Source organism: Thunnus thynnus, chromosome 14 (assembly GCF_963924715.1).
Source record: "Thunnus thynnus chromosome 14, fThuThy2.1, whole genome shotgun sequence".
In the NCBI taxonomy this organism is placed as follows: domain Eukaryota; kingdom Metazoa; phylum Chordata; class Actinopteri; order Scombriformes; family Scombridae; genus Thunnus; species Thunnus thynnus.
The window spans coordinates 585,001-599,015 of record NC_089530.1 but is presented as its reverse complement, the minus strand read 5'-3'; the positions used below and the strand labels follow the sequence as shown (position 1 = coordinate 599,015).

Below are 14,015 nucleotides of genomic sequence, written 5' to 3'. Positions count from 1 at the left end.
TCCCAGTCACTAGATGTGTTATTCTTACACTTGCTAACAATATCGATTCATAGAAATCAGTTCGTATCCATTCAACTCAAAGTCCACACCCTTCTCAGAGCTGAGCCAAGTCTCAGATATAGCTATTACATTGACTGGTTTCTTAAATTGACTTAAATATTCTGATATTTTGAAAGTTTGCATATTCTGCTGTTAAAGTGAATACAGTCAAACAGTGGTTGAATGGAGAAGTTCACTGAGCTGCGGTCAGAGAAAGCCCTGATATCAGAACAGTAGCTGATTAGTGTGTTTGATAAATACTCCATCATTACAACAATGACACAGATTTCTACAAACAATTTATTATAAAAACAGGAATCAGAATAATTATTCAACGTGTAATTATTGACTATTGTTCTCGTGGAGACTAAAGTCAGCGGAGAGGTTGATCCGTTGCTGGTGAGTTCTGCAGTTCTGGTCTTCTCTCATCTGTTGAGGGATTCTCTGAGCTGCTCATACATCTTCTGGTCCTGCACAGGCACACAGAGGCAGAGTCACTACACACGTTTGTGGTTTTCACAGAGATACATGTTGATCCTAAGCAGCTTCAAAAGGATCTAAAGAAGGATTTCATCCCTGCCTCTCTCTCACAACTGAGTGCTGCATGCAAGGAAGCAAATACGTCTCTATCTGACACACTGTATTAACAGTCGACTCATATTTGTTGCTGATGTTGAAGTATTATTTCTGAAATGCTTCAGTGATTATTTTCTGACAGTATGAGGGAATTCTGCAGCCTTCAATTTAATGTTGCAGTGTTTGGAGTGGGACTGGTTCTTCTGGCTACTTGATAGCAGTGAGGTTATAAGGCAGTGAGCTGATAGATAGAGTTTCACATAATGAAGATATGATAAAGAACTACATTATTCTGTTAGGTGTTCCTGTACAACAAAATATACACACAACTGTTCAATACAGAAATAGTTCCATGATTCATGAGGTCTGACAGGAGAATCAAGCAGTGAAAATACAATTAAGTTTAGAGCTGGATATTGAACCTCGATAGTTTTTAGGTATTGACTGAAATGTGTCTGCAGTGTCAAAACCTGTCAAGTACCAAAATCTGGCATCATATCGGATCCTGATTTTAAATGTTTTTTTTCCAGTTTGAGACTGTTTTATTTAGACAATGTATAAATAGTTTGCGGTTTATGTTTAAAAATTTAACATTTGACAACTTTATCTTCTTTTGTTAAATAAAAAAAATGGTTATGTAGAAAAACGTTCATTTTTTCCAAAGGTATTTGAGAAAAAGTGTCATTTTGGTGTACTGAAATTATGATATTGGAAAATGCTTTGATCATTTGTGCACAACGGTTTCTAATTAATGCTTTCAATTACTTCACTCCATAAAACTAAGAACCATTGTGACAAAATGAATCAAACACAAACTATCTGGTGTCCAGTAAAACACATTAAGGGATGTCACAGATAACACATTAAGAGCTGTCTACACTTCTCAGTTTAAAATGAAAGACATTTTCTAAACCTTGTCTGCCCATTTCAGTGGTCCATGACGTGACAACTTACACAGCAGCATGTGTACACCAAACGCCTATTTTAGAACAGTGGCTCCATAGCAGTAACATTAACATTAACAAACAGAGGAAAATTATATGCACGATACAAATACATAACCTGTATCATCACAATTTCAACCATTAGGTCCAGTATTAACTTAAAAAACAAGAGCCCGGTCAGTATCTTATTTTCATGTCATTTGTGTGTGTGACCAGGCAGTTGGCTCAGCCTGAGAAGAAGTCTGGTGCAGTATGTGTATATACTGTGGACCCAAAAATGCAGAAGCTTGAAGAACTTTTTTTCAGTGTCTTAGCCTGGTAGGAACTTTTATTGCAATGAATGGGCAGGATCTTGAAACACTGTATACAGCGTGGAGGGACAGAGACAGTGGAGGGAAGACCGATGGAATGAATGCATTGACTTAACTTCAGGGAATGAACTACATAGCCAAGCTGCTACCATGCTGCACTGCTACTTCCTAACTTATTGAACCCAGAGCTAGCCTAGTTTCAGATGGCTCACATCTGTGAGACAAAGTGAAACAAAATATTTCAGTCTGACTATCAAGAAGCCAAGAGGCAAACAGAATTGTGTACACCAAGATAATTTTAGGGTAGAAGAAACAGTTCACAAATATGTACTTTCTATATTTTCCCTATTGTCAAACAGTCATTTAGATTTTACACGTCACACAGAGCAAAAAAGATATCCCTGTACTATTTACACTTTCTTACCTTTTTGGACACAGATGGATGAATTTTCTTGAAGGCATCCTCAAAGTTCTGTTTGTTCACTCTGATGTCAGCGACAGGGCCGGAGGAGTATGTGTGACCTGCATGTAACAATGAACACACCTTTAAGTCAACTCTACATCAGAGAAAATCCTGTCATGTGAAAGTTACTGTAACTATCATTTCCCAAATTGCTATGTCCACTCATGTCAGCTAAAACGACGACCAGGTGAACACACTGAGACACCAGCATGGTCTTCTACCATGGAGCCCGTTTTCATTCAGCGAAGGATGGTGCAACTTGAAACCATTGTACCTTGAACTTGAAGATCAGCTTGGATCTGTATTGAAGTTTTCCTTGGTTCTTTCTTGACTATTCGAGCAATCCTTCTGTTCAGTTCGGTTCAAGTTATCAAATTGCTACTCACTGTTAGTAGCTGTTTGTTATTGCCCCCCATCAGCACCTGCTTGTACCCTAGCAGACATAGGCAGCGCCCTGGTCCCCTTTACCAGATCAGAGCTTGTCCTTTTGGTGACCTAAACTGGGATATGTGCACTTATCACAAGTACCTGACAAAATACTACAGCAATTTGACTCCCTAAATCTCAATCAGACCCTGAAAAGTCCACATTGATTGATGTTATCTTCACAAACTCCCCCAATATGTACCAGTCTGATGTGTGATATAAGTGACCACTGTTTTTATTTAGGGATGCACAGTATTGGATTTTTTTGCCGTTATTTCCAACTCATTGTGGCTGATTGCCGATGCCGATACTGATATGAGTACATATTTTTTTCCAGCTGGCTGAGGAGACTATTATGCATGCAAGCATAGATTGTACTAAGTATGATCAAGAAAGACAATATATGAAGGAAGAACTTAGGAAGACTGGAGTTCAGGAGCTCAGCATTAAAACTTTAATGAATCTGTGAAGTGGGTGGAGAAGTAGTTTTCTTTGAGTTTATTAGACAGACAGGATTAATGTGTTTAATCTCTGTTCTGTTGTTGAATTGCCTGATGCTGTTTTCTGCTAGCTACCAGCCCGATGCTTGTGTGTTAGACTGCATGTCATTTAAGTAATACTTGTTGTCACATGCAATGTTTGTTGTGTCTTTTAACTTTTTACTTTTCTTTTTAGACCCTACCCCCTTCCCTCAAGAGGCTTTGCCTTTTGCCAGGCCGCCATTGTAAATAAGAATTTGTTCTAAATGACTTGTCTGGTTGAACAAGGTTTAAATAAAAATAAAATTAGCCTATGCAAGCATACAAAGAATGTGTCTTGGGTTTTGCTCCCACAAATGCAACAAGAATAAAAATAAAGCAAAAGTAAGGTAATAATGAATAATGAAATAAAACAATATGGCAAATATTAAATGGACTGTACTTATATAACGCTTTTCTAGTCTTCCGGCCACTCAAAGTGCTTTTACACTACAAGCCACATTCACCCATTCACACACATTCATATGCTGATGGCACATTCATCAGGAGCAATTTGGGGTTCAGTATCTTGCCCAAGGACACTTCACATGTGGACTGGAGGAGCCGGGAATCGAACCGCCAATCTTCCAATTAGTGGACGACCTGCTGTACCCCCTGAGCCACAGCCGCCCCATAATAATAATTCTCTAATAAATAAAAATCTATTTACTGAATTGAATTATAATAGTTGTGAAATTGGATGTAAAATTTCAAATGAAATATGGACTGTGCAATAGACGAATAGAAGAAACTAAGTGTATGAAATATATGAAAGTGACAAATGCAAAATGTAAATTTGACATGTGCAGACAATAATTAAACATATGACAGTGAGGGTGAAATGCAATGTACAATGTAAAATCCAGTTTGATGAAGTATATGAAAGTGACAAGTGCAGGGATTAAACAAGTGATGTAAAATGTAACGTCCAGTTTGATGACAGTACAATTCAGCTATTTAGTAGAGAAACAGCTTCTGGAAACACGGTTTTTATGGATCTCAGTCTTTTCCTGAGGGAAGAAGTTCAAAGAGTCTGTGTCCAGGGTGGGATGGGTTAACACAGAGTTACAAGTTAAAACAATTCTAAAAAAGGCTATAGAATTGAAATTTGGTCTCGATCTCAAAATTTATTTCTACAATCTAGGACTCAATCTCACCCGACATTTCTGTTCCTGTCACATTTCAAACATTTAATCAGTCGACTCTTTTCACTATGAATACAAAGAAAACAACAAGGTGAAGAGAAGTGAATGGGCACTGATATGTTATTTTGGTCTTAATGTGGACTGAAGTGGTCTTGGCTGCAGACTTGATCCTAATTTGCCAACAACAACAAAAAAAAAGATTGAACTACTTTATTAACATGACAATCATAATTAAGTGATTAATCAGTGTTGAATGCAACTCCTTCAATTCTGGCACTACATTTAATGGAAAGAGCCAGAATACCATATCAATCACCCCAACCCCCTCTATCTGTAAATAAAGAGCGAGTCTGAAAAGACAAAACATGCCTAATGTTATTTAATGTAAGTATAATTTCATTCTGTTTAGATTTAGGTGACACAACCAGAACTCGACAGTGAAGTGAAAGCATGGGGATCTTTCCAATCATTACTTCCAGACCCATGTGGCATTCCAGTTCACTCTTTAAATACTCAACACTGTACAGGTATGCAGAAGCAGGAGTTCGGTTACCAGAAGAAGCAGCAGCTGGGGAATGCTGGGACTTCAGGTAGGCCCTCAGAGCATTAACAGATGCTTCCCTCACCAACGCAGTCAGGTCAGCTCCACTGCATCAAACACACACACACAAACACACATGTCCACCTCAACCACAAGTGTTCAAATCCAGATCATGTTTCAGACTAAAAGCAGGAGAAACAGTATGAATATATTCAGTGTCAGAGGACTTACGTGAAGCAGTCACAGCGCTCATCATGGGCGATCTCTTCCAGACTGACATCCTGCTCCAGCTGAGGTTTGGTCCCCCCCTACAACACATCCACCTGGAGTCACTTGAGGAGGTAAACAACTATTTCATCTCTGTCTATAAAGATAGTCTGAAGTGTTTTTTTCCGTTGTCAATCAAACCTTTCTGTCTGCTCCCTGGTGGCGTACTTATTAAGACACGCCACACAACCGCAACGCCCACAGTTCGAATGAATGAATGAATGTGTATATATGTGTGTATGTCTATGTATATTTTCTTTCTATTTTATAATATAATAAATTATTTGTCAGACGTGACTTTGACTGGCATCCCTCTGCATTTAAAAGTGTCAAACCTGTTACAATTCTAAATACTACATGTGTTGTGTTCATTGATTCACTGAAGTTTATAAAAAACACTTGTGCTATAGTTCCCTTACTCTTGTGATCAAAAACATTGAGCTGAAGCTCAATTCTTAGGCTGTTCTGTAAATAGTTTTCTAATAAACAATAAATATAGCAACCCATATCAATTTCAGGCTTAAAATACCAACTTCTGCCCATTTCCAGTTCAAGCCCCATCCATGTCATTGAAGGGAATGGGAATGTGTGTCCCAACTTTTGAGAGGTAGGTAGGTAAGTAGGTTTGAGTTGTTTTTTTTGGTAAGTAGGTAATTAGGTAGGTAGTTTTACCAAATAAAGGAACATGGCTGCAATATGAATTTGTGAGAGTGTAAGAATGCAGGCAAGTCTATAAATTCAGGTAGTAAGTGCTGCCTTCTCTGAACCATCTCTCCCCTTATGACCCACTTAGATGCCCTAATAATAATCTGCATTGCCATGGTCAAAACAAATGGTGAAAGTCTGCACCCTGCCATGATGTCTATGTCTAACTTCCGCCACTGCCACTCTGCATTTGGGAAACATATCTGAATGTCTTGAAAATATTTCCTCACTAGCCCTTTGACTATGTCTGGTAATTTGAAGTGCTACAATACTTCCCACAATAGACTATCTGGAACAGAACCAAAAGTATTTGCTAAATCTAAGAACATGACATGCAAGTCTCTTCTTTCACTATTTGCAGGCTGAATTTGATGCCAGATCGTGCTTGTGTGATCCAAACATCCAGTTGGTTTTCTGCTGAGGTGTCAATTAGCTTATTACTTTCTATGTAACTGGACAAATTCTGTGCCACAACACTGAAGAAGATCTTACTTTCCTCATTGAAAAGACAGATAGATGTTAACTGCCCTACATCAACAGAATCTTTCTCCTTTTCTCCTTCCCTCCTGCCCTTAACCAAGCAATAGGAATAAACTGCTTCATCCACGCTACCCTAATAACCCTTCACAAAATCTAGAGCCGTGCACATCCCATGCCAACACATTTGGAGCATGTTTATAAAACCTATAGGGCACACCATCAGGCCCAGGGACTGATGTTGACCTTACTTGCCTTTACTTTCTTCTCAAAAACAGCAAACTTTTCCACACCATATTCATGAATTATATCTTTGATCTTCTCCTTTTCTAAACTCCCTCATGTCCTTCCCACTAGCCCCAGGCTGATCAATGCAGGGTCCCTGGCTACTACCCTCTCCACCTGCTCCAACGCACCTTTTTTCCCCTCAGTGTATTCTAAGGCTCTCTGCTGTCATTGCAGTCTATGCTGCTTTGCAGGTTTGCCCCTCCAACACCCCACTGCCACCAGTGTCAGGGTTCTGTCAATCTGTCCAGTCCAGTCTATCATATAAAGCTTCTGCATTCACGTTAATGCGTCTTTCTTGACTGAAGTCACCATCTTCCAGCCACAGTGACATATCTGCAGTAGTATTTCCTTGACCTTTGATACTGTGGCTTCCACTGAAGTGCTCTCCCTGCTCATTGTCAATTACATTATGGGAAACTTCACTTCCAACTTTCCATCAACTTTGGGGCCCTCTCTGGTTTCTCTGGTTAACAATTACCTTAGTAATGGTGAGCAGGATGGCATGGCGGTCTGCTGGAGGCGGCAGACCCACATACAAGGTTTTATCTAGACGACCTGGCCTCAGTATGGCAGGATCGATGATATCTGCCAAGAGACAAAACAGAGAAAGCTGTTAAGTGTTTAGAAGAACAACAAATATTGAATTTAGTTAAACATCCTCGTTACAGGTTCAAAATGCCCAAAAAATACAATTCTTCCAGCTGTTTTCCTGTTCATGTGGGCGACAAGATGGCAATGTAACCTGGTGCGATGACGTCACATGAAAGTTAAGATGGCGGACGTGACTACAGAAAGAAGTCACGTCACGCGAGAACCAAATGGTGGACGTGACCACAGTGTCTTGGTTAGAACAATAGCAAGATGGCGCCGCCTGGGGGTTGCCGTCTGTGCACTCACCTAATTCAGTGTATCAAACACAAGTGTCTGATGGTAGAGAACAGGGGGCAGAGCGGCGCTGTTTTTTATATATTAGGTAATAACATCTAATTTGCTTGAATTGAGTGATAGGGTACATACAATGAAAAAAACAACGGTGGGCCTGTCCATAACTAATATATATATTTTTTTCAATTTGCGTTAAAATGTAATAATGTGATAATTATCATGACATTTTTATCAACCTTAATTTTGGGGGCTCCGCCTGGTACATGAGGCCCCACGTGCTCTGCATACTCTGCGTATGCGGAGCGGCGGCACCGTCTGCAACTGAAACTCAGGCTGTGGGTCATTCTGTGTCAAGTCAGACAGAATCCAGGAAAGTGGTTGCAGCACCTTCTCAGATTTTGTACAAAGTTTTTCTATATGTTTGGGTCCCAAAACTAAGGACTGTAAAACATTTTTTTTCTATTCCAATGTTTCTATATTTTTTGGCCCTTTTTTTGGCCTATTTCTTAATTTTTACACTCTCAAAAATGTCTGGGCATTAATACCTTGAAAAGTGTTATACCTAGCCTTACCCAACTTTGTAGGATGGAAGACATGTTCTCAGTATGACTGAACTGAAATACTGAAGGTATATGTTTTATGTATATATATTTTTTGCATCCATATGGTATCAATCATTATTTTTTCTTCAAATACAATCTTTCATTATTTTCATTTTTTGCCAATATTTGAACTCTCTACCACTAATGGACATAAAAATAATAAGAATAAAACAAGGCGTAATAGCATTTTTCAGTCATTTCCATAGAAACATAATGGTATGTGGGGTAGTTAGTAGGAACATGAAAATGTATGTGGAAATAGCCTAGGATTCAAGATTTATTTATTATTGTCATTTTACAAGATTGTATAACGAAATGTAGTTTGTAGTCCCTTTATGCTACTCACAAAAAACAGAATTTATATAAATGGATTAATAAATTATTTATAAGTCATAAAAATAAAACTATTTTTTATGTTGTAGTGCAGAGGTTCAATTGAGGAGTCTCACTGCCTGAGCAAAGAAGCTGCTCTGTACGACAGCAGATACTTCTGTATCTCAGAAGTCACTCACCTCACCGATATCACTGATGCTTGGTATTTGGGTAACGATGATGTTCCGAGCAGTTTTAATCAACTGCTGCAGAGCCTTCCTGTCTAGAGCCGTGCACATCCCATGCCAATTTGTGATGTTTCCAGTCAGGATGCTTTCTATTGCTCCTCTATAAAAGTTAACAAGAACTTGAGATTGGAATTTTACTTTCTTAAGATTACAGTCAAGTTAAGAGTCATTTCTTACTAGGGTGGAGATGTGTGATGTCCATGACAGGTTCTCTGTGATGCTGATACCCAGGAACTTAAAACTGTTCACCTGGTCCACGTCAGCTCCACTGATGTAGACTGTGGGCTATGTGTCTTTGCCTCCTTTTTTCTAAAATCAACAATCAGCTAATTGCTTTTGCTGAGCAGTAGGTTGTTCTCTGTGCACCATTCTGCAAGATTGTTCATTTCCTCCTGATATGAACTCTCATGATTGTTTGAAATCCGGCCGATGATGGTTGTGTCATCCACAAACTTCACAACAGAGTTCTCTCCATGTCGGGGGTTGCAGTCATGGGTGTTCAGCGTGAATTGGAAGGGGCTGAGCACACAACCTTAGGGGGCTCCGGCGTTGAGCACTAGAGTGGAGGATGTGTGACCACCAATCCGAACTGTCTGGGGTCTGTTTGTGAGGAAGTCCAATCCATTTGCTGAGTGTGGTACTCAAACCCAGAGTGCTAAGTTTTCTAATCAGTTTCATGGGGGAGATTGTATTTAAATGCTGAGCTGAAATCAATAAACAGCATTCTGATGTAGGTGTTATTTTCAAGGTGTGCGAAAACTCAGTGGAGGACAGTGGAGATGGCATCCTTTGTGGATCTGTTGGTTCTGTATGCAAACTGTATAGGGCCCAGGCTGTCTGGGATGTTGACTTTGATGTGCTTGAGAACCAGTTTTTCAAAGCACTTCATCAGAATGGGAGTGAATGCCACATGGCAGTAGTCGTTTAGACTAGAAACAGACTTTTTCAGTACAGGGATGATAGTGGCTTTCTTGAAGCAGGTGGGAACACTCCTGTGACAGTGATATGTTAAAAATGTCAGTAATAACATGGTCAGGGATGTTATCAGGCCCAGCAGCATTATTCATATTCACTCTCAGCAGGATTCTTCTCACATCTGCTGTGGATAAATGGTACGGTCATTTGGCGTACAAAGTACAGTGTTTGTCAACTGCTAACTGCCACTGTTACCAACATTCCAAAGGAGAAACAGAAGAGTTATTTTGTAAAGACCAGAGGAGAAATTAAGGGGTCCTTGTTGGTGGTATATTCTCTCTCTCTCTCTCTCTCCATGAACTGGTGTGATGGCAGCTCGACCAATGTTTGCGGCGGCCTCTCCTTGTTCCGACTATGCAGCGTTTTTGTCCACGTCTACGTCTACGTCTGTGTCATCATGTGGAGTGCAAGGAACATATTCTATCATCATCAGTTTCTTTTAGACATTCGTAACAAAGACTTTTGCTATGAGAAATACTGGCTGGGAGCTAAATCAGCTGACTGTGCTTGGTCTGCTACGCCCAGTCGACCCAAAGGAGAACACGGCGTGTGGTCCATGTGTGGAGCTGTGCTGGAGAGGAAACATCGAAAGCAGTGCGACAGGACGCCGAAGCAGGGCAAGCACAGAGGAGTGCAAGCTAGGCTAACTGCTAACCCATACAAACTGGCAGCTCCAACAATCATGCTGCCTAATGTTCGTTCTCTGGACAGCAAAATGGATCATATAACTCCTCCATCAGTGCTGGTCACTCGTTGACATGAACCAGCTGTCTACATCGAACTGAGACATGTACTTTTCTCTCTAAATGCTTCTCTCTCTATATGTTTTTATAATTTTTTTAAAGGGAAGTTTTAGATATACAGTATATCTTCATCCTTTCTGTTGTTGTTGTACTGCTGTGGGCTCAGAGGAACAGCATTTTGGTTTTTTTTGTGTATGCAAATACTGAGAATAAACTTAATCTTGAATGTTTTAGTTGTTTACTTGTTAGTCTAGGACGTGATCCCCATCTTACAGAACAGCTTATGTCATTGAAAAGGTCCTGGAAATGTCTTGAATGATTTGTTGAAAAGAGTGGGAACCCTGTTGAGGCCTCAGTGTGTCTGTGAGGTGTTCAGGACTGACTGAAGCTAGATCCGTACCTGGTCTATTGGTTGCAGCCATGATGAAGACCTGCTGTCGAGTCTCTAAGCCATCCATCTCTGTGAGCAGTTGGTTGACCACCCGCACACTGGCTCCTGACTGAACAAACACAGCACATATGTCACCAGGTCACTTCCAGAACGAGCTGTGGAAAACATGCAATAATACAGTAGATCATATGCAGAAAATCAACTAGTGGGTTGCTCTTAAAGCTACTGGAAATGTGATCAAAAATCTAGTTTTCACATTTAGAGGATATTCAATCTTTTGGCTGGTTTAAAAACTAGAAGATAAAAGCCTGTTGAAAAGTCTTCCAGTTTGACATGGAAACAGTCTGCAGTTTTGGTACTTGCTGAAATAGCAAAAATATAACTTTTGGTCCCATTTTTAGATAAGGTTCTAACATGATTATCCTGTCTGTTGTTCATATTGTAGGATTATAAGAATATTTTCACATTGAAATGTATTAAATATATAGTTTTGACTGTAAATTGTTCACATCCATCCTTTTGTTTCAAGAACAAACATTAATAATTACAGTGAAGAAACATGAGATAAGCACTGAAAAGTTGATGATAACATTTGTAGGATTTGATGGAAATGTTACATGACCGACACTCGGATAAATACATATCCAAGAGCTTTTATTGTATGTTGTATTGTGTATTGTAATCGATTGTTAAGGGCACCACACACATTCAAACACATTTTATTCTGTGTGAGCCTTCACACCAGTGATGTCAGCTTGTTTGGAAAACACACTTTCTTATTTCCCAATGTGAATGTACATCAACTCACTGGAAAAGCAGAAAAAGCTACATTTGATATTGATGGCTCCCTGGATCAGTACATCCCGGCTACTATACCGTTGTAACGGTACGACTGGCAGTGTGGGGTGCCAGTTACGTCAGCGCCTAACAATATTCTCCTCAGAGTTGAGAGTCAATATTTTTAGTTAAGTCAATCGTACGCAGGATTCAAGTATAGAGCATGAAAACAACACTCACAGCTTGAACCCTCCAGGGCACCTACCCAACAAGCAAAACTTATAGTGTGGGCCAACAAACAATGAAACACCACAGCAGCAAAAAGAAAACAACCCCAAAAAACCATCCACATTTCCCCTCTCCAATAACCCATAAAATGAAATAATATTCAAAATAATGTTCTTTCCAATGCAGAATAACAGTTCAGTTCAGTTTGTTTGAAACAATAGTTCAGTTCAGTTTAGTTCAGATGCAACAATGAGAAAAACAGAAAACCCACCAATAAGGAAATAAAACTCTCTTTCTCACGGATTTACCAGAGTACCTTTTTGTCACGTGAGTCCTGTTCAGTCAAGTCAAGTCGCGCTTTTCCTACATCAGACAAGAGAGTATCTGCCGCTGCTCCAAGAGGTGAATAACAACCAAGATTGATTTTTCTTGGTGAATTTTGCAACGTGGACTTTTAGCCGAAAAAAACAAAGAAGCCGGATGCTGACAGCCATTCCTCAGTAGTACCGCGCCATCTTCTCTCACGTACCCACATCATCACTTCAGGAAAAGGTGAATGAAAGGGTTGGGTCACGAGTGGGGCGTGTCCTAGACAAGACTGGGTGTGTGTGTGTGTGATGGGGGCATCCTGTGGTAGGGATAGCTAATCGCTACATCCTGACTGCTTTTACTGTCTTTATGATGCCTCTAGTGTGTGCTACCATCATCAACTGACATGACACTTCATGACGCAGGTGTGTGCTGCATTATAGAATCATGGATTCCTTTCTAAGTCACAAAGTCCATTCTTCTCACCTCATGGCCTGAGCGGCGAGGACACAGAGCATCGATCTCATCGAAGAAGATGACACACGGAGCAGAGTTGCGTCCTCTTTGAAAGACCTGTCTGACAGCCCGCTCACTCTCTCCCACATACTGCACAGACAAAAAACAGAGAGACATCAGTTAATGCAACCAGCTGATTCTAACATCAGCCCTCTCTGACTCTGGTGTGGTGAACGACAACAGTGATGACTTCGTGCTATAGGTGATGTATGCATTTATAACATTTGAAAGTACGTGAAAGGATGTGAAGAGAACAACACAAACTGAGAGGAGAAAAAGAAAATAAATACCAGAAATAAGAAAAAAAAAACAATAAAAGGGATTAGTGTCTAAGACATTTTATAGATGTAGTTTGAGATAACAAGTGAGTGGTCTGTTGGCTTCACTGTGATCCAACTCCACAGCAATGCACTGCCACCCTGCAGCTAAGTGACTCACCATGTTGAGCAGCTCTGGACCCTTGACAGAGATGAAGTTGAGTCCTGACTCATTTGCCACTGCCTGTCAGGAGACGCCAAAGTAACAAACAGTGAGACACAGTAAGACATTCAGCAGCTACACACTCTCTGAGGACACAGCCTGCTGACATCTGGGCCTGTATTTATTAAGAGTCACAGAGTTAGAAACCCAGCCTGGAATTCTCACTTATTTGGTTTGACTTTAAGGCAACTTTCTTAACTGAGGGAAGACATCTAGTGTCCTCCAGGATTTAAAGAGATACAGCGCTGTTGTAACATGGGACATGTGAGGAGTTGTGGAAATTTACAACAAATAAATTGCGACGTGAACTTCTTCAGAGATACCATTTGGTGACTCTACGGTGATGTTGTCATGTGACTTGACAGAAAATTCTTTGCAATTTATGCACAAGTGAAAATAAACACAGCAACCAAAGTAATGGTTTGGGTTTCTCACGGCTGTGACTGTGTGTATAAAAATAATTTCCCTGTCACTAAACATGTCTAGCTGCTCTAAACATAGCAGACTTAGAGGTAATGCAAAGGTATATCTTCAAGAAGCAAAGTAATTGAACTGTTGTATACTATAGTGAAGAATGTACATGAGGACTGTACAGAAGGAGTGGCCGGCAGAGTTCAACTGGACAACAGTCTTGGAAACTTCATTTAATGACCAATGGCTGTCGTTCAAACTGAACATTTTGCTTGCCAATATTCTGGAGTTTTACAGAAAGGGAAGTAAACAACAGACTTTGCATCTCACATCTCGAACACACTAAAGTCTGAAGCATAGGGCAGGTTATTTCCTTGAAACTTCAAAATAAAGGCATCTCTGTCTGTAGCTGGAAACGAGGTCATTTTCAGTATATTA

The 14,015-nt window shown here is 40.0% G+C and overlaps 1 protein-coding gene across 3 annotated transcripts in view; it reads right to left on the bottom strand.

Moving 5' to 3' along the window:
- Positions 1-321: 321 nt before the first annotated feature.
- nvl (nuclear VCP like) overlaps positions 322-14,015 on the bottom strand; it is a 316,947-nt gene continuing 303,253 nt past the window's right edge. For all 3 annotated transcript variants that reach the window (XM_067609233.1, XM_067609234.1, XM_067609235.1), the window contains 8 exons: positions 13,125-13,187; positions 12,657-12,776; positions 10,866-10,965; positions 7,179-7,285; positions 5,195-5,271; positions 4,976-5,070; positions 2,295-2,392; positions 322-509 (listed from right to left, as the gene is read on the bottom strand). In XM_067609233.1, coding sequence (XP_067465334.1) covers positions 465-509; positions 2,295-2,392; positions 4,976-5,070; positions 5,195-5,271; positions 7,179-7,285; positions 10,866-10,965; positions 12,657-12,776; positions 13,125-13,187 — 705 coding nt within the window. In that variant the 3' untranslated portion in view covers positions 322-464. The remainder of the gene's footprint in view (positions 510-2,294; positions 2,393-4,975; positions 5,071-5,194; positions 5,272-7,178; positions 7,286-10,865; positions 10,966-12,656; positions 12,777-13,124; positions 13,188-14,015) is intronic.